Source organism: Rhinichthys klamathensis, unplaced genomic scaffold, assembly GCF_029890125.1.
Source record: "Rhinichthys klamathensis goyatoka isolate OS25496 unplaced genomic scaffold, OSU_Roscu_1.1 h1tg000221l_1, whole genome shotgun sequence".
In the NCBI taxonomy this organism is placed as follows: domain Eukaryota; kingdom Metazoa; phylum Chordata; class Actinopteri; order Cypriniformes; family Leuciscidae; genus Rhinichthys; species Rhinichthys klamathensis.
Window position 1 is genome coordinate 2,731,581 of NW_026606745.1, and position 25,027 is coordinate 2,756,607.

General features: G+C 39.3%; 1 protein-coding gene across 5 annotated transcripts in view; it reads left to right on the plus strand.

Annotated features, from left to right (window-relative positions):
- cdc42bpb (CDC42 binding protein kinase beta (DMPK-like)) overlaps positions 1–25,027 on the plus strand; it is a 101,078-nt gene that overhangs the window by 53,988 nt on the left and 22,063 nt on the right. For all 5 annotated transcript variants that reach the window (XM_056264507.1, XM_056264508.1, XM_056264509.1 and 2 more), the window contains exons 5-19: positions 984–1,132; positions 7,357–7,450; positions 10,934–11,134; positions 11,477–11,725; positions 11,845–12,079; positions 12,807–12,926; positions 13,192–13,325; positions 14,568–14,810; positions 15,564–15,674; positions 17,741–17,988; positions 19,872–19,977; positions 20,058–20,182; positions 20,339–20,444; positions 24,001–24,149; positions 24,740–24,837. In XM_056264507.1, coding sequence (XP_056120482.1) covers positions 984–1,132; positions 7,357–7,450; positions 10,934–11,134; positions 11,477–11,725; positions 11,845–12,079; positions 12,807–12,926; positions 13,192–13,325; positions 14,568–14,810; positions 15,564–15,674; positions 17,741–17,988; positions 19,872–19,977; positions 20,058–20,182; positions 20,339–20,444; positions 24,001–24,149; positions 24,740–24,837 — 2,368 coding nt within the window. The remainder of the gene's footprint in view (positions 1–983; positions 1,133–7,356; positions 7,451–10,933; positions 11,135–11,476; positions 11,726–11,844; positions 12,080–12,806; positions 12,927–13,191; positions 13,326–14,567; positions 14,811–15,563; positions 15,675–17,740; positions 17,989–19,871; positions 19,978–20,057; positions 20,183–20,338; positions 20,445–24,000; positions 24,150–24,739; positions 24,838–25,027) is intronic.

Consider the following 25,027-nt stretch of genomic DNA (forward strand, 5'->3'; position numbering starts at 1 on the left):
ACATGTGTGTGTATAATTATTTTGTATATATAAATACACACACATGCTTGTATATATTTAAGAAATATTTGCATGTATATACTTTATATATATTTATACATAATTAATATTATATATAAAAATACATATTTGATTTATTAATAACACATTTTTCTTAAATATATACATGCATGTGTGTGTATTTATATATACAAAATAATTATACACACTACACATACACATATTATGTAAACAAACTTTTATTTTGGATGCGATTAATCGTTGCCCAGCCCTACTTAATTGTATGCTTTTATAATTTTTCTTAATATTTTAAATTAAAGTAATTATTTTTAATTATATGTATTTCTACTTGGCTTTCATTTGATTTTATTTCAGTAAAATTTTTGTTTCATTTTAATACTAAAAACTTAAACGGAAATGTGAAATTTTGCCTTGACAACTAACTAATAAAATAAGCTTAAGTTCAAAATATATTATTATCTTAATTTATTTTTCAAATTAATTAAAAATGTTTTTTTAAAAAGATTTTAGTTTGATGTAAAAATAACACCTCTAATGCATAAATAACGTCCATTCTGGGTGTAATTAAAAGATGAGCTATCCAGAGAAAACCTGTAAGCATGTAGGCTATGAAATTTATTAATAGAATTATTGAATTACTTTAACTACATTCATAAATAAAATGGCTTATATAATGCAATTAATATCATTTTGTGTTTATTTAAATAATTGTCAAGGAAATGATGGAAAATATTTGACCACGATTCAAATGTCAGGTTTATCAGAGTGACTGATGATGATTATTTGTAACTCAACCTCCTCAAACACACTGATCCACAGTTCTGCATGTTATGTGTGTGCTTGTGTGATAAATATATGCTAATAATGCTACTCATTGATGTCTTTCGGTTGATATTATGACGTGCTGAATCAGTAATTAAATGGTGTTGTGTGATAATAGATGATAATGTCTCCTCCTACAGTACTTGGTGATGGATTATTATGTGGGCGGCGACCTGCTGACTTTGCTTAGTAAATTTGAAGACCGACTCCCAGAGGACATGTCCAAGTTCTACGTGGCGGAGATGGTGCTCGCTATCCACTCCATCCATCAGCAACGCTATGTACACAGGTGACATGACTGTGTGTTTGTGTGTGTAAAGAGGGAATTAAAGAACAAATGGGAATTAGACCCAGACTGGTTTCTTACTTGGATTTTACCAGCAAGACTTAGTCAACCAGCCTGGACATTTACATGTAAGCATTTTAACGCTTTTATCCAAAGAGACTTACATTGCATTAATCGAACCCATGACCTAGGCATTGCTAGCACTGTGTTCTGCTGTTTTAGCTATGATGATACAATACCTGGGCGATAATATGATAATACCTAAAAGTTGTGTAAAATGCAAACTGTGGTTGGTCACAAATATCTGATTGCCTCTTCCTGTCTAAGTGGGCTGTCTAAGACTAGATCCAGACAAAACCATTTTTCAATCAAGATCTGCCCTTATGTTTGAACATGTACTCACAAGCAAGACAGTGGTTATTGCACTTGTTTGAGTGATGGGCACACTGGAGATCAACAGCACCCCACCCACATGTCCACTCCCAGATGAAACATTTAATGAAATGACCGCAGAAGACTGGTGTTCTGGGCTGCAGATCTGTTCAGGTTCAGGGGCCTCTTCCTGGCTGCCATCCGGTCCAGCTGAGCCCCCTCTTCCTTCCTCATATGGAAGCTTACGAGGGAAACAGTAGCGACGTTAAAGGGGTAGTTTACTACTCACCCTCATGTGATTTACAAACCCATATGACTGACCCACAAAAGGAAATGTGCAGCAGAATGTTGAGCTGCATGAATTAAAATAAAACCGAATTCGTGATATGGTTTAGTGTGATTATCAAATCGCAAAGGCTGTGATTTAAATAAATAAATCTATGCACTGCCTGTTTCAGAGTGAAGCATATACATTTTACATGAGAGTCATGATCAAACTCATCTCTACATGTGCTATGCAAGTTTGAGAAGATGTTTTGCCGCATGTTGCGTTCCTAAATGCACGTTATAAGCATACCAGACTCAACGATACGTGCTTATTAACCGGCTGTTTTCAGCAAAAAAGCAGCATTAAGGGCTCCCTGTGCTTTTCTGCCAAAATAAAACCTCATTTACATTTAAAAATGAAGGGAATTAAGACAGCCCTATTGTTATTTTACATTTGTACTGTAGAATATTTTTTTCTTATTTCTGATTTTTTTATTTTATTTAAAGGTGCTCTATGTAACTTTTCTACTAAAATGAATCCTTTTTTTATTGCCTGTGTGTGAAGGGGTTGTAATCACACATTAAAATGATCCACTTGTCGAGTTTTGCTATTACCTCTGAAGGCCAGTATTCCTATTTCTATGTGAAGTCTCCGGGTCGGATTTACCGCGAATCTCCAACGGATGTGACGTGCATGCGCGCTCCCGAGCCTCTCTCCTTATATACAGTCTATTGTAGACGGTCAGGGAGTTACGTCCGGTTAAAGGCGCACGTTTTTCGGCTTATATCTCAGTCAATCTTTGATCAATATTCCCAAGACTCTAATCGTTCGTAGTGCTGGACGGGGCCTTTCGAACGAGCCCACCCCCGAGGTCCAACTCGCCCGGCTCCCCGAGTTATAGCCGTTCGAAATCGGGGGTCCCAGCGAACGGCGATCCGGTAGGGGGCATCCCCGAGGCCCGCCACTCTAGCGTTCGGGCAAGGGTTCCCCTGGGACCTCCTCCCCCGAATTTGAGCTCTCTGGGTCTTTGCGTTCCAGAGATACGAGCGATTTTCTTCTGAGATCGTGACGTCACCGGCGCCCGATGGTTTTCTGCTAATATCTCCGCGAAAACACCACCAAAAACTATGGAACTCATATGCAGGGTACCCGCGGGTCTTAAAAGCCTTGAAAAAGTCTTGAATTTGATCATCTCAAATTAAGGCCTTAAAAGCCTTGAATTTTGTACACCAAGTCTTGGATTTCGTTACAAAGGTCTTTTTTATGTTTTTGCCTTTGCTAGGATTAAGTTATTACCGTAACTAAATTAACTGTTACTAATGTAGGCTAATTCAAAATGTATGCAACATTGAGTCAGAGACAACAATTTTGGTTGAGTGCACCTCGTGCTCCACGTCATAGCAGAAAAAGCGATCGCGTGCGCACCCGTTACTATGGTTACTAGGCAAGTGAGGTACAGAACAAGATAGTACGTAGCCTAGTTTAATCCGCTGTGGCCACAAATGACAGAATTTAAACCCCAAATACGAGCTTTTCTGTTAAAAGAACATTTTCTACCCGGTCTTTTCAATAGTATCTGGCAACCATGCGCACGCTCTCTCTCTACACTGCTGAAGCGCGGATTATCTGAAAACACAGACAAGCTGGTTGGCAACAGTTGGCATTCAGCGATCTTTATTTAAAATGTTGTACTTGAATTAAAGTGTCATCCAGTCGGTCTGTGTTCTGTTACGAGCCGCTTGCGCTGTTTGTGCGACTAAATCTGCGATCAAAATGCAGGCTGATATATCCACCAGTGTTCATACGAGCAAGAATGCAATGTTTCCCGAATATCCACACGATTTCAAATGTGACATTGATTTTATACAACAGTAAAAAAGAAAAGAAAAAAAGGGTAACATTAAGTGATGTACTACATTTAAAACAGCATTGTCAGGCTTATTGCTCTGTTTTGCAACGAAATATGTGGCTTTGAACGAATCGTGAGATCCAATTAATGAATGACTCAAAGAATCACTCATAAAGATAGGGAGTTACCTACAGTTAGGTGGCCTACTGGCGATTTTAATGTTTTTTAACATTGCAAATTTAATGAACATTGTTTTATTTAAAGCATTATTTCTGTCTTTTTTTTAAGGTATTACAAAGGTAAAAAAAAAGGGATAATTATGTAGAACTGCACAAGTGCTACTGCTAAAGTCGTGCAATGTCAATAATTTCTCATAAGCCTAATTGAATTGGCCTAGAGAGAATAATTATTATGACATTTTCTGTCTAAAGAATACATATAAAATAACTACCAAAAGTAAAGTAACTGCAGTTTGACTAAAAGTGGACAAAAAATGCAAAGAATTTTCGTCAACTACAACTATAAAAAACTGGATGACTCAAATGTGATTAAGACCAATAAACATTTTCGTCTTAAGACTAAATAAAAAATGGCTGCCAGAATTACACTGGCCTACATACACGTGCGCGCTACAATGCTGTTGTGTATGTATTAAATGAATTAAATAAAACATTTTACTTAAATTATCAGTCAAGTAGCTTCCTTGTACATAATTATTTTCTAGGGTTTAAAATGTATACAGATTTGACATTTTCCCCTCATACTTCTGTCGGAATGGGTACGAAGTTGGCATTGAATTTCATTTGAAATGGTATTAAAAAGGTCTTAAAAAGCCTTGAATTTAAGTTGGAGGATCCTGGGGGTACCCTGATATGGTTCTTTTCAGCTCGACTAGATGGTCCCAACGAGCTCGGTGCTCGCCGAATCCGTCTAGTATTCGCCGAGATATTTGCGTAATAGACGGTATTGTCTATGAGTTCGAGCACGAGCGCTCTTGTAAAATTTGGTTGCAATCTGAAACATCACCACTAGAGGCCGCTAAAAGTTACATAGAGCACCTTTAATGAAATATTAAAATATGAATATTCCTTAATTGACCATTTTTCTTAAGTTAGAGAGACAACCATTATTATTGTTACTATTATTATTATTATTATTATTTATAGTCATATAAATATATTTTATTCTCATATTGATATGTAATCATTTCTGACCAGCCCAACAAACATTTATTATCACATTTTAAATTGGAATTGCATTTTTATCAGAAAAATCTTAATTATGGTTTCCCCCCAAATCATGCGGCCTTAACAGAATGTTCACTGTGCTCTTTTCCCTACAATTGATATGAAGTGGGAGTACTACTGTCAACCAATATTTTTATTAAATAACTAACACACAAAACTATCATATTGCTTCAGAAGACTTGGATTATAGTGGAAGTCATTCAAACTACTTCTATGGTGTTTTTTGTTGTTGTCATTTTTGGGGGGTTTAACAGCTCCAATCCCCTTCCATTTTCATTGTCTGGAGAGAGCAGCGTGAACATTCTTCAAAACATCTCCTTTTGTGTTTCACGAAAGAAAGTCATACAGGTTTGTAATGACATGAGGCTGAGTAAATGATGACTTTATTTATGGATCAACTATCCTTTTAAGTCACAGCAGCCTTTTAAACTCATCCCATTATTCTCACCGATAGTGACCACCCTGCCAGGCCAAAGCGACTGACTAAATGAAAATAAAAGTGCTTGTATACACGCGTGTCCACGGTACAACCCTTCTTGCTTATACTGACACCCAGTGAGGTTGTGAATGGTGTGGTTTGTGTGTGCGTGATGAGTTTTGACACCATGTTTACTCTGTACCCGCTGTGCTCGCCATGGTGCCAGGGCTGTGAATCAGAGGGCACTGTGTGTGTGGCCCAGTCGTCGATAGACAGGGACTTAGTGTGTGTGAAAGGGGGATGTTGAACAAAGGCAGGCTGTTTACATGGAGAGCAGGGCATGGCTGGGCATGGAGAAACAGCCACCCTGGAGAGCTGCTGTCAGGGTGGGTTGCCCACTGGTGTAATAACACCTCTTAGTGCAGGGCTGCGTCAGCTGTGTGATGAACGGCATGGATTGCCATGTTTTTTTGGGGCTGTTCTGAATTCTGAATGCAAATAATATGCAAGCTACCATATAATATTTTTTGTTGTAGACATTAATGTGCATCCAATCAAGCTCAATTTTATTTTCAGCAGAACTGAAAAAAACAACCCCCAAATAAAAATAACTATTAATATTTACAATAAAACTTTTTATTTAAGCTTTCAGTGTAATAATTACACCAATGCCATCATATACGATTATACTTTTGAATTATTGAAGCAATAGCATTATTAACGCTTTTACTGTCGCTATTCCAGAACATTAAGAATAGGCTATAGTCCTGCATTGATTCGGTCTTCTACGTATTTTGTAGCTTATAGAAACAAACACATTTAAAGCCTATAAGCACTGACACCACAAGGCGTTTGACAGCACATTTTTGTGAATCAGAGGCTGTTCTTTGTACTAAGTCCTTCAAACCTAGCGTCTTCCATTACCTAGCGTATGCTGAGTTCTGTCATTTTAACAGAGGGCTAGAAATGTATATTTTGTAAACATTTTTGATTGTCTCACCCAATCAAAAACATATGGTTTAGAACACTGATCACGAGAGCTGAGCATGTCTGGCTCAGCATCAGCCAAAGCGCAAATGCAGATTTGATTTTCGCAGTTGATCACGTGTTGATTGCCCCTCAGAAGCTACAGAAGATACTCGCATGTTTCCTTGAAGACAAAATAAGTACAATTTACCCTGATTTTCAACTTCAAAAAGTTTAAACTCCTGATTCTAAATGCATTGTTTCCTTTTGGAGCATCAGTGAATGTTTTCACCTTTTGTAATAGTTGCGTATAAGTCCCTCAGTTGTCCTCAGTGTGAAAAGATAAACAAGTGCTCAGGACAAAGAAGGGACTCATGAACAACCATCACAATCCCCCCCCCCCCCCCCCCCCCCCCCCCCCCCCCATCCAGGTAACGACAATATTAAGAATCAAGTGTAGGCTATGTAAACATTTGAATAGGGTCGTTTTTATATATTCAAATTTTCAAAATTAATTTTGTCTTGTGGACTATGTTAACACTTTTTATGTAAAATATGTTTTTCAGGACAGTACTAAAAATAACATGCATTTTGTATGATCCCTCTTATTTTTTTATTTTTTTTAATAATTAACATTTTGCAGATTCTGCATGGTGTATGTAAACTTTTGACCACGACTATGTTAAAATATATATATATATATGACTTTCCGCACTATACGGCGCACCGGATTATAAGGCGCACCTTCAATGAATGACCTATTTTAGAACATTTTTCATATATAGGCCGCACCGGATTATAAGGCACACTGTCGTATTTTGAGAAAATTAAAGGCTTTTAAGTGCGCCTTATAGTGCGGAAAATACGGTATGTGTTTTTTATTCAGTCCATGTCATGTTAGTATTTTACATATTAGTGGGTTCATGCAGTTCATTTAATTATATTAATTATAATAAATAATTATAATTACCGATCTTTAATGCCATTTTTGTGAGCTAAACATTTTGGTCCAGAGTTGGGTCATCACTTGATGTAAAGCTAAACTGGTTGAGAACTGCTGCTTTTTAAAGCTTCTCTTGAATTATGTGTTGTTTTCTGTTCCCACAGGGACATAAAACCAGATAACGTGCTACTGGACATGAACGGTCACATCCGTCTCGCTGACTTCGGCTCCTGTCTGAAGATGATGCAAGATGGCACGGTCAGTATGTGATGAAAGTCCCATCTTTGAACTCCAGTGTCGATCTAAAACCAGAGCCTGTTTGGCATCCTTGCAGGGTGGTCTCCATCTGTTTGGTGAAAGCACTGCCCCTAACCCTCTCCTCTCTCTTCTTCTGACATTAATAGAGCTGCTTCTGGCCCTTCTGGCCTTGAAGGGGAGGGCTAATTAGAAAGGCACGTCACTGCCCACCCTTCAGGCTCACAGACTGATGAGTCACCATAGTGCACTGATAACAAGACCAAGGCCAAAACTGCTTTTATCTACTGGGGTGTGTGTGTGTGTGTGTCCTTTGTGCCAGCAGCATGTGGAAGGACAGAACAGGGCTTTAGTTTTTCAGCTGCACATGTGCTGTGTTCCACCAATTGAGCAGATCCCTATATATTTGTGGATGTTACTCTTTTATTTAGATATTGGGTAGAGATTGCAGGGCTGCACTATTAATCGAAATAAAACCCAAATCGTGATATTTAGTGCAATTATCAAATCTCAAAGGCTGCAATCGACCTATTGGTAAGGGGGGTATCGGGTACCCCCCCCCCCCCCCCCCCCCCACCTTAGTTACTGTTGCTGTCTCGGACAAACAAACGGAGTTGCTTATTACAATGACAGCTGTCAGTATGAAAACCTTGTCCCGAGATGTTTTTGAGAAATTTTGGACACAGAAGGACCACCTCTCGTCGAGGAGCATTCAAGTGGGACTTACAGTAAATATACCATGGAGGGATAAATAAGATATTTAAAAATAAATATGGTAGAAATCAAGATTAATTTGGAAGCGAGGGGTTTACAGATCACAGTGCAAGCGTGAGTAGCCTCATGTTACGGTCGTCACGATCGCAGATGGCTGTTTTTGAGCTATCGGGTGTTTTTGACCTACACTGTACATGACGTGAGAACAGTTAGCTATTTAGGTTTGTACATTAGCATGGACTTACTAACTTTAATTGTAACTTAATGAGTATGACAACCAGAAAATGATTGGGATTGGGGTTGGATCCTTGGGGAACCAGGTTACTGCGCCCACATCATTGATATTATAACACACTTTTTTTATATTATATCACACTTTTAAAACACACGCACAGTACGGTGATTCATTTCATGAATACCCATCCCCATCCCATTACAAGTACCCAGGCATCGTTTTACGATTTTTGTAGCATAAACACTATAAAACCGACGAGAGCTTTGGATCTTCCATTTCTATGGCGCTGAAACCTAAAGATGTCCGAGTTCCGGTCCCTGTGCAACTGATACTCAACTGCCATTGGCTCATCTAACTCTGTATGTTTCAGAGTGAAGCGTGGCACTGTGTTGTTTACACTGTACAGCTCATGATCCAGTGTTTTAATGTCTCAGAGCGACTCAGTAAATGCTACTCCACACAAACTCATTTAAATATTAGTATTATAATTTTACAGTTGTACTGTAAAATAAAATTATTGTTGTTTTTCTTAAATATATGGGTTTTTATTTTACATTGAAATTTTAAATGGCTAATTACATTAAAAATACTCATTATAAAATGATTACTGTTAAATTATATTATAATAATAGTCATATTGCTATATAATCACAACATGTTTACCCCAATTGTGCAGCCCTACAAATAAGCAGAGCAAACCAATTTAATATTTTCCCTAAATAGGGAATTGGGATTGTTATACACTCACCGGCCACTTTATTAGGTACACCTGTCCAACTGCTCGTTAACACTTAATTTCTAAGCAGCCAATCACATGGCGGCAACTCAGTGCATTTAGGCATGTAGACATGGTCAAGACAATCTCCTGCAGTTCAAACCGAGCATCAGTATGGGGAAGAAAGGTGATTTGAGTGACTTTGAACGTGGCATGATTGTTGGTGCCAGAAGGGCTGGTCTGAGTATTTCAGAAACTGCTAATCTACTGGGATTTTCACGCACAACCATCTCTAGGGTTTACAGAGAATGGTCCGAAAAAGAAAAAACATCCAGTGAGCGGCAGTTCTGTGGGCGGAAATGCCTTGTTGATGCCAGAGGTCAGAGGAGAATGGCCAGACTGGTTCGAGCTGATAGAAGGGCAACAGTGACTGAAATAACCACTCGTTACAACCGAGGTATGCAGCAAAGCATTTGTGAAGCCACAACACGCACAACCTTGAGGCGGATGGGCTACAACAGCAGAAGACTCCACCGGGTACCACTCGTCTCCACTACAAATAGGAAAAAGAGGCTACAATTTGCAAGAGCTCACCAAAATTGAACAGTTGAAGACTGGAAAAATGTTGCCTGGTCTGATGAGTCTCGATTTCTGTTGAGACATTCAGATGTTAGAGTCAGAATTTGGCGTAAACAGAATGAGAACATGGAACCATCATGCCTTGTTACCACTGTGCAGGCTGGTGGTGGTGGTGTAATGGTGTGGGGGATGTTTTCCTGGCACACTTTAGGCCCCTTAGTGCCAATTGGGCATCGTTTAAATGCCACGGCCTACCTGAGCATTGTTTCTGACCATGTCCATCCCTTTATGGCCACCATGTACCCATCCTCTGATGGCTACTTCCACCATGTCACAAAGCTCTAATCATTTCAAATTGGTTTCTTGAACATGACAATGAGTTCACTGTACTAAAATGGCCTCCACAGTCACCAGATCTCAACCCAATAGAGCATCTTTGGGATGTGGTGGAACGGGAGATTCGCATCATGGATGTGCAGCCGACAAATCTGCGGCAACTGTGTGATGCCATCATGTCAATATGGACCAAACTCCCTGAGGAATGCTTCCAGCACCTTGTTGAATCTATGCCACGAAGAATTGAGGCAGTTCTGAAGGCAAAAGGGGGTCCAACCCGTTACTAGCATGGGGTACCTAATAAAGTGGCCGGTGAGTGTATATTGCTTTAAGGCAATAGATTCTGTCAATATCGTGGAGTGTTATCATCAGTTGACAGTCTTTGTCTTCTCAGCAATTAAATATTACAAAAATAACCGGAGGTCAAGACCTGTTTTGAGTGCTCATGTTTTATGGTACACGACCATTCAAAAGTCTCATTAGTTTCTTATGCTCACCAAGGCTGCGTTTATTTACTCGAAAATACAGTAAAAGTAGTAATACTGTGAAATACTGTTACATTAAAATAAAAATAACTTTTCTATTTTAATATATTTTAAAATGTAATTATGCTGATTTGCTGCTCAGAAACATTGTCAATGTTGAAAACAGTTATGCTTCTTAATATTTTTGTGGAAACCACGATACTCGTTCTTTTGAATTCATCAAAGAATCCTGATAAAATGTTTATTAATAGAAATCTTATTATAAATGTCTTTACATTATCAATTGAATTTACTGAGATGCTTACTGACACCAATCTTTTGAACGGTAGTGTGGTTTTTCCCCGCTTTATTCGCATTTAATTGCAAATGAAGACCTATCCAGTCTCGTTTGTGAGTTTTGCTTCCTGTCATCCCCTGTGCAGGTCCAGTCGTCAGTGGCTGTGGGTACACCAGACTACATCTCTCCAGAGATCCTGCAGGCCATGGAGGATGGCATGGGGAAATACGGGCCGGAGTGTGACTGGTGGTCTCTAGGCGTCTGCATGTATGAGATGCTCTATGGTGAGACGCCCTTCTACGCCGAATCCTTGGTGGAAACCTACGGGAAGATCATGAACCACGAGGTGAGATGCTTCAACATTGTGTATTTTTGGTATTTGTCCAGTTTACATGTTCACCACCACTGACCCATATACAGTCACACATTTGCATCTTGGTGATTTCTCATGATAGAAAAAGCATGAAACAGTGAATCAGTTGAGAAATTGATTTATGGCCAATTAAAAAAAGAAAGCTCAAGGTAATTCAGGACTACGCTAATTTTATCGGGCCATCTGGTCACCCCTAAACCACTACTCAGAGTAGTATTTTTCTTTTCATTTGTCTATGGTTTGGTTCCTTAACCAAAGTGGAAAATCTGGGAAAATGTATGTCGAATGTAAACTGGTCTAATTTGCACTATTTAGGAGCGTTTCCAGTTCCCGTCCCACATCACGGATGTGTCCGAGGAGGCTAAAGACCTGATCCAGCGGTTGATCTGCAGTAGAGAGCGTCGGCTGGGTCAGCAAGGCATCGAGGAGTTCAAGAAGCACCCCTTCTTTTCCGGCATCGACTGGGAGAACATCCGCAACACAGAGGCACCGTACATCCCTGACGTCAGCTCTCCCTCAGACACCTCCAACTTTGATGTAGACGATGATGTCCTGAAAAACCCGGTTGGTTGAACTCTGAATTTTGTTACATGCTACATCAAGAACAACCTCTGAAGCCTTGATTATACTCGTGCTCGCTTGTTTGTATTTGACCTTTGACTACTTCCCTTTCCACCTGGCAGGACATTGCACCCCCAGTATCTCACACGGGTTTCACCGGGCAGCACTTACCCTTCGTGGGCTTCACCTACACCACAGAGAGCTGTTTCTCGGACCGTGGCAGTGTGAGGAGGGTTTCGCTGGTGGATGGAGGCGCTGGGGAGGATCTCCCGGATGGGGGTCTGCAGGTGGAGGCCTTTGAAAAGAGGATTCGCTGCCTGGAGCAGGAGAAACAGGAGCTCAACCGTAAACTGCAGGGTAATGAATAACCTGATATCTTTTGAAAACATTCACTTAAAAGGTTTGTTCACCCAAAAATGAAAAGTCTGTTATCAATTACTCAGTCACATTATTCTAAACCCAAAAGACATGTGTTTATCTTTAAAACACAAATGAAGATATCTTTACCTGAGAGATTTCTGTCCCTCCATTGAAAGTATATGCCAACAAAACAATGATGGTTCAAAAAGTTAATATAGACATCGTAACAGTAATTTGAATTGAGTGGTTTCTCAAACGTACGTGCTTGCTTGACGTGTGAGAACCACTGAGGTTTATCATGCAAGTACGTGTATGTATGTGGATTGATCAGTGTTTATATGTTAATAAAATACTAAAATAAATCTGTTACTTTTATATAGTGATTATTTCTCTTCAGAACACTTGGAATATACCGCTCAATTCTTTTAACAATGTCTAAACGAACTTCTTGAAGCGTCAGTGTTTTGTTGAATTGGACTTTCAATGGAGCTACAGAAATCTCTCAGATTTCATTCAAATATCTTCATTTGTGTTTCGTAGATGATCGGAAGTCTTATGTGTTTGGAAAATTATGATAAATTATTAAATTCTTTTCATTTTTGGGTGAATTATTATGACTTTAAGCCCTTGTAATAACATCTAGTAGTGTTTCATTTTTGTAAATGCATCAGTAAATTGTATTCTGAGTATATAATGATTGTTTGTTCCACATGTGATTTCCTAGAATCCACTCAGGCTGTTCAGTCCCTCCATGGCTCTGGGCGTGGGGCCGGCACATTAGGTCGTGATAAAGAGATTAAAAAACTTAACGAGGAAATCGATCGGCTCAAAAAGAAACTGGCAGGTAATGGGTCTCTCAGTCATTGTCAGTGGATATATGATATGATAAAATCTAGTAAGTTAACTTATGAGTAATGTCAAAGCACTAAACGCACGCCTACGTTATAGATTAACTATGGTCACTCATAGAAAAGTGCTTCGATAAGAATATCATTACGATTATGAGTCATTGCTGTTTCCACTTATCATAATTTGATTATTTGGCTGTTCATTTTGTGTCAGCTAATTAATCACATCCAGCTAACTCTGAGTGACTTGTCCCGCCTCAGACTCTGATAGGCTGGAGCACCAACTTGAGGAGGCAGTGACTCTTCGACAGGACTTTGAAAGTTCCTCCTCCAAATTAAAAGCCCTGGACAAGCAAGTCAAAGCCCTCAAGCTGGAGAAAGAGGATATCCATAAGGTATGATTGGCTAGAGTGATTAATTACCTGCCAAAATGTATGAGTGTGGGTGTTACTTTGTGCAAGAACTACTTTCTTATATTAAGAGAAATTATGCCCATAAATTCAGCCCCCTAAACATTAGATCAAGTTCCTTTCTGCATGGGAAGATGGGAATCAAAAGAAATGTAACATTTCTGCTTCCTCTTAACGATTCCAGTTCCCTAAAGCTTTTCCATTTAACAATTATTTTTGTACTTTGAGGAAGACATTTTTTGGGAAAATGATGAAATTGAATGCAATTTCATTTGCAAGTGATGAGATGCTATTTTGCGATTTATATTTTGTCAAATAAACAACCAGCCAGTAAATACACTGATTAAAGTCTTGCATGAGATTAAAATTCACTATCTATTTTTAAAATTCATAGTTTAATTTTTTAGTCCCACCCTACATTTTTTTTTTATATATATATATATAATCTATTACACTCAGATGTACATCACAATATGAAAGAAAAGATCTGCCACTACTTCAGTTCCAGCATGACTAAGTAACTCTGTTCAGAAGAACAGATTCTCAGTTCTCAACCCTGCTGTACAGAGATACTGAGGTGTTAAAATCCTATGAACACCTTCAGAATGAGTGTTTTCATATACTTAAAAAATTTTTTTTACAAAACGGCCAGAGAATGGTTCTTCCTCATCTCTCCTGTCCTCGTGCTGAAGATAACATGTCCTCTTTAGCCTTATTCAATCAGGAAGTTCATAAACACTGGGCTCGTTCATCAAGATTAATGTCATCACCCCCCTCACATAAGGCAGGTCAAAATTCCCTCACTGTGCATCACATTTTTAGCTAATCGCATTTGTCGGGCCGTTGCACCTGACTGTTGACCCTGAGCCCCGATTGGCTCTTACCCGCCGAAGCTCTGCAAGGCTGTTGTATGAGATCCATTCGAGTCTGTTTTCAGTCAAAATGCTTCCTGTAAAGTTTGTTCATTTCACTCGTGCCAGTTGATATCGTCCTTACGAGTGTGTGTCCCGTTCTCTTAGCTAGCGCATAACTCCCAATTCTCTTGATGATTTCTATTTCTCACTCGGCCTCTTTTTCAGTCCTTTCTCTCCAGGCGCGGCTGCTCTTTCTTTTTCTCTCCTTCCACTGCTCCTCTCTCACAGTTGTGCCCGCGCATCTATCGTTTTACGTTTTAATGTCTTCGATCTCAATCCCATTTGATCCATTTCTCTTGCTCTCCCTTTCCAGCAACTGGTGGAGTCTCTGGATCGCCTGAAGTCTCAGACCAAGGAGCTGAAGGACGCCCACCAGCAGAGGAAGCTGGCCATGCAGGAGTTCTCCGAGCTGAACGAGCGCATGGCCGAGCTGCGCTCGCAGAAGCAGCGTCTGTCGCGGCAGCTGCGGGACAAGGAGGAGGAGATGGAGGTGGTGATGCAGAAGATCGACGCCATGCGCCAGGACATCCGCAAAACCGAGAAGGCCCGCAAGGAGGTGAGTAGCGTGATTGAAAGGGGGTCATGCACCCTCTCATGTAATGTTATGACTGTTTCGGGTGTGTTTTCAAAGTAAATAGAGATGAATTGCCAGGGGCTTTCAATCAGGAAATCGTATCCACGCTGGGATTCCGAACCGGTGCCGTCCGGCTCCCGCCGGGTGTTTATTACTCATCGTCATCATGTTAACACCCCGGGGCTGACTGAGGGCACAGATGAAAACAAGGCCTTGGAATGCGCCACATTTTTGAAGTTCATCAGTCACGCTCCAGAGAGATGCAGGCTCGGCAGCTCCAGATCTCCCTAGACGACAGCAGGAATGTCTTCACACCCCTTCCCGCCCCCTCCTGTCCCTGCAGGCCAGCCTCACGGACCCCATGACCTCCTCTGGACCGCAGTGTCTAACTCGAGCCAGATGGGCGACACTGACCGCAGTGCAGGCCCACTGTAGACTGCAGCTGGATTCAGACCCTCCCCCTTTTTATATATTTTTTTTTCTTTTTCTGTCTCTCCCATGCACTAGACTTTAGGCGGAATCGTCTTGGAGAATTTTTTTTTGTTTTTTTTGTGAAGTGTCAAGGAACACTCAAAAGACATATGGCTCAAAGACATTTCAGTGCTTGAATTTCACACGGGGCGTGTGCGGTTGAAATTAGGTCAAGATTGAAGGGTTTATGTGAATGTCTATACGAGTCCTTGTTTTTTTTGGGGGGTTTTTTCATATTGATTGTTTTTCTTGTGTGTGTGATAGCTGGAGTCTCAGCTGGAGGATGCGCGTGCCGAAGCCTCTAAGGAGCGTAAGCTCAGAGAGCACAGTGAAGTCTACTCTAAACAACTGGAGAGTGAACTGGAGACACTCAAGGTCAGAGTGCACTCATTCATACACTGCCTCTCTACTGACTTCAGCCAACTTGTGAATATTTCAATGGTGAATCTCATGGTAACAACATATTGATAATAACGAGTTAAAATGGTATAAATAAAAATAAATTGTGATTTTAAAAAATACCTTATTTATTGTAATAATGTTATTTATTATGTACTTCTTCATTTAAAGGGGTCATATAATGCCATTTTTGTACAAGCTAATATGATTCTTTAGGGTCTAAATTAAAAGTTTGTAATATACTTTAATTAAAAATTCTCATTAGTATTGTAAGAAAACAGTTATTTTACCTGGTCAAAAACAGCTCTGTTTTCAGCACGCCGTTTCAGTGCATATGACTTTAAATGATAATGAGCTTTGCTCACTCCGCCCCTCTGTTTTGTGCGTACACGTTTGTAACACAACAACACAATAACCATAACGCGTTGTTCATTATAAACGTGGGATTATGAATTATATTGAGAACGTCATACATAGAAAACATGCCGTAATGTACCCTGAGTGTAAACCTTAGACGCATTCATTGTGAAGCGTGCAGCTAGCGATTTGCAAAGATTAATATATTAATATAAAGTTTAATAAAACGTTACACTCACTTCCGTTCTTCTGGAGATTCAGCAGGAACACGAATAGCTGGTACCGATCCTTTTTTCATGAGCAGCTTCTTAGCAAAACCAGCTTTATACTGATCCTCGTTTATAAAGCAGTCTGGTGTGTGAAATGATTTGCGCAAACATGAGAGCATTGACGTTGCTCGTGGGGAATATTCCCTTCGAAAACAAACTCAGCCACTGCGTCTTCAGCGGTTCGGATTTAGGAACATTAAAATGACTGCTGTGTTCGTTATTACACCCAAGAACAGAACACCACAGTCGCTTAGACACATTCTGCTCATAGACAGTGCTCCAGCATATCAACAATGACCGAGCCGGTCCGCGCAGACTATGATTGACAGCTGGCTCACGAGCGAGGGCAGGTCTGTGTTGAAACGCTGCTGTCAATCAACAATCGTGGGAGGGGCTTCCGAGCGTGTGACGTCACACGGTCGAACGGCTTGATTTGAGACGGGAAAACATATAAGGAGATTAAAACAAAAACACTGGATGGATTTTTATCATTATATGATGGTTGTGTACAGGCACTGCCAACACACTTTTCAGTACAAACAACTTGTAAAAGTGCATGTACCATTATATGACCCCTTTAAAAGTAAAATGTGTAGTTTCTGCATCACTTTTGCAAAAATAATGCATTTGTTGATACAGGTTTCCTGAACACTCCCCCTGTCTGCCATTGGTCAGTTTACAGATAGTCCTGCTATAAATTATGCTACTTTATCTAAAGAAATGTAAAAATATATATATATATTTTTAAATACAAGTGAATCTAGGCATCACAACATTATGTACTGTATGACAAATATATATTAATTTTTAGATTTGCTGAAGATTACATTTAACTGTTATTAAATTAGTGTTTTTAAAGATTAACTTTAAGTGAGCGTAAGATGATAGCAAAGATAATCTGTGAAAATAAAGGAATTATATTGACCGATACTGATCTCTAATATCGCCCAATAACACACAGGCCTATTGTACCAATATATTGTGCATGCTTAATTTTCAGCAAAATATGATATCTTATTCATCAAAATATGGCATGTTCTTGACAGCTGCTCTGAGATTCACTATTTCCCTCTTCCATTCATCTGTTCTTTATCTACCTCTCTAGTGCCTTTCACCCTGTTAACCTCAAACATCGCCTTACTTTGCCTCCCATCTTTCTTTTTTCCTCCTGCCTTGTGTAGGATATCCTGTGGGGTTATTTTTAGCAGGATGTTCCTGCTATGTTTTATGTTTTTTCCATCTGCTTGAAAGTCAAGCTCTCTCCTTTGCCTCCTTGCTCACTCTTCCTCTTCCTTTGCTTTCCATTGATATGCTTATATTTGTATATGGTATTAGGGTTTTAATTAATTATTACCCTGAATTGATTAAAGTTTCAGGATTTTATCTGATTTAGATTGTTTGATTTTTTTTTTTCAGGTGAAGCAGGGAACAGGTCGCGCCTCAAGCCTCAGTTCTGAGACTCAACAGGAGCTCACCAAGGTGAAGTCAGAGCTGGATAAGAAGGTGTTATTCTATGAGGAGGAGCTAGTGAGACGTGATGCCAGCCACTCTACAGAGCTGAAGAAAATGAGGAAGGAACTTCATGACTCTGAGGGTCAACATCTGTCCCTGCACAAAGAGCTGCTGGTGCTCAAAGACAAACTGGAAAAGGCCAAGAGAGAACGGTAAGCTGTTCTGTCAACGGTCCGGGTTGCGATTCCAGCGACTGATACTGGCCAGGCTGAATATCTGACTGATATTTAACCTTTATGAGGTTATCAGCATTGGCCTAAATCTAAGAGAAACCCATGCACATTGTGCTTGAACTTTGAAGTGGACTCCACATTTGATGTACTTACCCTGTAGATTTACGCTGCAGGTCAAACTTTTGGGGTCGGTATTTAAAAAAATAATTGAAAAGAACTGTTTGTTTTAATATATTTTAAAATGTCATTTATTCCTTTGATGTCAACTTAATTTCCAGCATCTTTACTCCAGTCTTCAGTGCCACATGATCCTTTAGAAATCATTTTTATATGCTGATTTGGTGCTCATGAAAAACATATTATCATCAATGTTGAAAACGATTGTGCTGCTTAAAGGACAAGTTCGGTATTTTACAATTAAAGCTCTGTTTTAAGATCGTTTCTGATGAAATGGAATGGTTAAGATTGTTTTTTAGACAGATGCTGCTGTTTTGAGAATTTTAGGTTTCTGTGGTTGCCCACCACCTCCACAATGGTAGCATAGGTGCACTGGAACAATCCTTCATAAAAACGCATTAAACTTTAGTTTACAAAGACGTGAAACTCACCGAGTGGTCTGGGGTGTTCACTGATATGCTCACACAAAAATCGCTGCTAAAGATGCTTTCCAACAGGTGTTTTACCATTTGTTGTAAAACTGTGGACCTATTTTTCCGAACGCCTCACAGCCGTACATTCTTCCGTTGAGAGCTTGAATAATACACACTCCAGCCCAGTTGGTGGCGATAATGCACCTTTGCCAATTGAATAGCGTAGCCTACGATACCGCAACTGCATAAAACTACAGAAAGAATACAAAACACCCCCATTTCCGTTTCCGGCGGTGGAGTGATACCGTACATCACAGAACATCCAATACAAGTCAATGGAGTTGGACAAAAACTACGATAAAACCTTTTGGAAAGTATCTTTTGCAGCGATTTTTGTGTGAGCATATCAGTGAACACCCCAGACCACTCGGTGAGTTTCACGTCTTTGTAAACTAAAGTTTAATGCGTTTTTATGAAGGATTGTTCCAGTGCACCTATGCTACCATTGTGGAGGTGGGGGGCAACCACAGAAACCTAAAATTCTCAAAACAGCAGCATCTGTCTAAGAAACAATCTTAAAACAGAGCTTTAATTGTAAAATACCGAACTTGTCCTTTAATATTTTTGTAAAATCCGTGAAACTTGTCATCAGGATTCATTGATGATTGAAAGTATTTACTGTCACGTTTGATCAATTTAATGCATCCTTGCTGAATAAAACCCCCCCAAAAAATATATTTTTTAACTTGCCCACAAACTTTTGAATTATATTAGATTATAAATTTTTGTCATACAATCATATTGAATGCTCATGCCTTTATTTTGGCATATAACCAAGCAAAGATTTTGAGTTTGCATGTATAGTAGACATTAGCTTTTTAATAATATTCTCCTCATTTAACACACAGTCAAATGCGATTAACTCTTCCCAGGATATAAACCTGGAGCTCTTCATTTTCTCAATGCATGCTGAAAGCAAATACAACATTGACTTAAAGCGAACCAAATCTGAGATGGGATTTGTGTGGAGCATTTACAAGTGTGCCAGTGAAATGAACAATGTTCAAAAACACCGCACTCCCATTTTATGAATCCTTGTGTGTTTGAAATATTTTACTGTCAGAACTAAGCACTTTAAATTTAATTCATATTTTTAATTAGGTCAAAACTTTAATATAACAATTTAGTTTTAATGCAGCACTGTCATCAGCCCAAAAAAACAACTCCTCATATTGACCAGCACTAATTCCAGCCCTTTTTCTATGTCCACAGGCAAACCGAGATGGACGAGTCCATGGGTGCTCTGAAGGAGAAGTATGAACGTGAACGCAACCTCCTGAGTGATGAAAACCGTAAACTCACTGCAGAAACGGACAGGGTAGGACACCGTATTGCATGTATATCAGGACATTCAGGAGTCAGGACTTGACACTGATCCTCAAATCTCCTCCCCTGCAGCTCTGCACTTTTGTGGACAAGCTGACAGCTCAGAACAGGCAGCTGGAAGATGAGCTTCAGGATCTAGCATCAAAGAAAGAGAGTGTGGCACACTGGGAAGCACAGATCGCTGAGATTATCCAATGGTGAGATAATCTATAAACAGTGTTAGTGTTATCTATATAACCATTTGTAGTCGGCCAAAAAAAGATTTTGGGGTGAACTTTGCAATAAAATGGAAATCTTGGTTTGGTGAAGTTGCAGTCAAATGGCCCGAATGTGAGACTGTGTGTGTTTTGTAGGGTGAGCGACGAGAAAGATGCCCGTGGCTACCTTCAGGCTCTGGCCTCCAAGATGACGGAAGAGTTGGAGTCTCTGCGAAGCTCCAGTCTGGGATCCAGAACTCTGGTAAACCGTTAAACAAGTTCAAATGAATAGAGGGGAGGTTACATTGTGATCTGAGAATAAAAGCGATGATTGATTTGAGGAATCAGTGCCGATATCCAGCCCTAACTTCCACAACTGCATAATCAGGCTTTCACCTCTGAACTTCGTTAAACAGCTGATCTGCTATTATGCTCCATTTTTTAGTTGATAGGGATGATATATAGGGCATCTGTGATGATAGAGTGAGACTTCTAATTTTGTCAGTGAGTGGAAAGCTCTCTCTAACTCCTTTGAGCCGTAGCACAGTAACATTAGATTTGCTTTAAATAGCAAATCTAATGGAAATTGATTGAAGGGAAGTGACATGTTGTAGGTGATGGAGGTCACATTTGATTTAATATCCTTTTCTAAGAAGGTTAAGGACAGACTGAAGGAGATTTGCATGAGTGTGAAAGTGTTGTTTGTTATTGCCATAGTGGGATCTGCTGCGCTGATGAGAACTATTGATTTGCAGCAAGGTTTGGGTTGAAGCCATCGTCCAAAGATGTGGTCAACGTTGCTTATTCTCAAATTGAACTAATTGGCTTAATTGCTGGGTTGCTACAGGATATGGTACAAATAGAGTTTGGCAATTGGTGTATGGTGTATGCAAAAGTATGCCATAAAATTCCTGTGTTTGGGTCATAGAGCTAAAAAAAAAGAAAATCACAGATTGAATTCATTAAAATGCCATGTTGTGGTTTTTCTGATTTTAAATATCATTTCTGTAAACAAAATTGACATTTCTTGTTCAAATATGACTTCATACCCGCTTAAATGTCTCTTAAGGAATGTGATTAATAGGCTGTTCAGTTTTATATATTATATTATATTATATATATGAAATACACTACCATTCAAAAGTTTGTGGTCAGTAAATAGTTTATTCAGCATGGATGCATTGAATTGATCAAAAGTGACAATAAAGACATTTACTAAAGACATTGTTCTTTTGAACTTTCTATTGATCATAGAATCCTGAAAAAAAAAAGACGTTGATAATAATAAGAAATGTTTCCTGAGCCAGTGTTGCCAGATTGGGACGGTGATTTCCAGCCCAAAAGCTCACCAAAACCCGCCCACTACAAGAAAAACCCGCCCAAAATTTTACTGCCAAAATAATGTGATATAATTTCATTACCATGTCATTTAAGGTTGATAAGCACAATTTGTATCTCCTTAAAACAAAATAACGATGATAAAATAAAATAAAAAATAAATCAATTTTCCAGCAAAACAGATCACAACAGGGCAATAATTAAGGAGAATTAGCCAATATGACTAAAATGTCCAGGTGGACACTGTCAAAACGGAATCAAGAAATGAACCGATGACTTTAACCCTCGGAAGTACACATTGCAGAACATAACGCAGAATTTAGCAGTCAAAACGGATTCATCGTTGATTCAAACCTTTTTCAGCAGCTGTCAGGGACAAGTAGAGTGCAGTCTGGATGGTGTAAAGTTGCAGATGTTTGGTTAGGCTAGTGTGCACATGGACAGGAATCGTCCCATTTTTGATTTCAATTCAAGTCATTCAACTGTGCTCTCCTCTCAGAGTTATATTCACCATAGAGTGATCTCCTTCTACGTGTGCGTTTTTTAGAGTTGCTCACTACTGTACACTCTTTTGTATAGTAGGCTTAGGCTATGTCACTTTGCCTTAGCGATCACTTTAATATACAGCTACAACTTCTCGCGCTCAACCGCGTCTGCCTGCGGATCGCTGATTGGCTAAAAGTGCGTGCTCGTCGGTGATGTCAACACTAACGCCAGCTGACTCTGCATGAGCGTGTGTACAGTAATGTCATGATGATTGATTTTATGGACTACATGCACTTTAGTTTCGTTTTTTTAACTAATTATACTTTAAAATGTAGATGTTTGAAAACCGCCGAAATGATCCCAAACCAGCCCAAATTTTGACCACCCGCCCAAACCCTTTTTTACCTGCACAATCAAATTCAAAACCGCCCAATTGGGCGGGAACCCGCCCAATCTGGCAACACTGTCCTGAGCACCAAATCGTCATATTAGAGTGATTTCTGAAGGATTATTTGAAACTGAAGACTGGAGTAATGGCGCTGAAAATTCAGCTTTGCATCACAGGAATAAATACATTTTAAAAATTTATATAAAAAATTTACAATTTACTGACCCCAAATTTTTTAATGCATGTATGAATGTATACAGTTAAATATTTGTCAATATTATATTAAAAATACATATTTATTATAAAATTTAATATATAGATTTGTTGAGAATGTATTATATTTTTTTGTGTAAACTTTAATTGCTATATCAGCAAGGCCCTGGAGTAAGCATCCCAACCCAGAGGTCAATGGTGGCACCTCGGGTCACCAAGCGGGTGAGTTTATCCATCAAACCTCCAATCAGTGTGGAGAAGCTCCAAAAAGAAGGCGGAGCACAAGATTGTTATCTTGGCTATTGGCCAATCAATCTGTCATTCATCTGTCTGCTTACTTAATTTGCAAAACTATCAGGGTTGTGAATAATAGCACATTTTTTTACAGCTGAAGTTTCAGAGGGCAGATGAATGGAAATGCTGCATCAGCTCTCCTCATTACCGATCATAATTCACAAAACATGGAAACCATTTCGGATAAGCTTGCCTCCATTGTTCTCATGAGGTCAAGTGTGTATACCCTTAACCTTCCGCTTGCACGCTATTGTATGACATCAAATCAGTTGCGCTGAGAAGTCACTAATTTGATAAGCTTGAACAAAAGTGTGAGTGCCGCAGCATTATGCCTAATCGTGAGCGTTTTTGAGAGCCGCACTGGAAAATACCAGCAGCTCTAATGTAAAGCTGATGAGTTTCGCCCAGGAACACTCCCATGAATGCCCTCACCGCCTCTCACTTCCCATCAGCTGTGGGAGCTCGCACATGAGCCGCAGTCACTTCATCTGTTTAATCAATGAAATGAATGTAATCCTCTTCTTTCATTCCAAATATTCAGCTGTCGTGCAGCCGTCACGGTCCCTTTTTTTGTAAATACATAGGTCATGTAGACAAATGTTGTCTTGTAGCAACACATGTAAATTGTGGAGCCTTGGTGACAGCTGAGATCAATAGCTATTAAACTGTTGTAGATTCTAAGATAAGCCCTCGTGAGCCATCAGATTTATGGAAAATGCATCTTAAGGGATTTCATTGGTGTGCTAGAGAGGATTTACAGTATCTGTTATGTGACGTAGTCTGTTGGGCATGCATTTTTTTTCCATGCACGCTGCTTTCGTTGTACTATTGTAGGAAAAGCATCTTGTTTTTTTATTGTGTTTTGTGGTATTGAATAACTACTTCTTGCACTGCTTCTTGACACTGTAGAAACAATATTTTATGGTCCCTGGTTGTTATAGACAAGCCACGAAAGTTCCTAAACAAACACAATGTGATCTGTCTTTAAGTAATAACCCAGCAACCAATGATGTTTTAAAGGTGACCATGCCATGATTCAGTGTACACATGGTCCTTTTTCTGGGATCTTTTCAAAACGTGAATCTCCATTCCTTGGCAGGATCCTTTGTGGAAGGTGCGCCGCAGTCAAAAGTTGGACATGTCTGCCCGTCTGGAGCTGCAGTCGGCATTGGAAGCTGAAATCCGTGCCAAGCAACTGGTTCAGGATGAGCTGCGCAAGGTTAAAGCTGCCAACATCTCTTTCGAGAGGTCAGTCTTTGATTCTGCTATAATAAGCAGCCTTTTCTTTTATTTAGATACACACAGCGAGCGTGTTTATTATGCATGTATGTTGCATGGTACTGGTTCAGTCTTATGTGCGTAATAGAAACGGGTGCATGTTATTAGTTAAAATGATCTAGTTCAGGGATTGGCAACCCTTTTGCCATTAAGTGTCATTTTCAAGTTTCCGAGTTAATCACTGCAACCCTTGTATAAATACACACAAACATATTTCAAATATTAATAATGGCTAACATAGAAACAGTGCAGAACCATAAATAATTCTGAAGCAATTTAGCTTTTTTTTTTTTTTTGATTTGTATTTTTATTATAATTTTGTCAACATCCTTTAGTTTGTTGGCTTTCAGGTTTAAATTAGACTTTGAAGAACATATTTCCAATGGGACCATTTACACCTGGTGATTAATGTGTTTTTGCTGATCAGATAGATATCCGTTTTGTTAAAACTGTTCCATTTACATTTGGCAACATAACATACATGCCATAGTTTGTTGACCCCTTATGTAGCTTTTTGTGAAAGCCTTACTTTTTTGACTCCCTCACCTACACATCTACAGCAAACTGAAAGACACAGATGCCAAGAACAGAGAGTTAGAGGAACAGCTTGAGAACATGAAGAAAGAGATGGAGGACAGCCGCTCACGATCAGACAAAGGTGAAAATGCTGATACACATGTTATTACTTCGCCCTTAATAGACTTGAGTGTCCTTGAACCATGAACATATTATGTCACCTTTTGAAGGAACTTCTGAAGGGAACCTTTCATAAATGCTGCTGCTGATTGTTAAATTAATGGATTCTTCTATTATTTGAATCTAACAATTACTCTTAACAGTAACAGTTT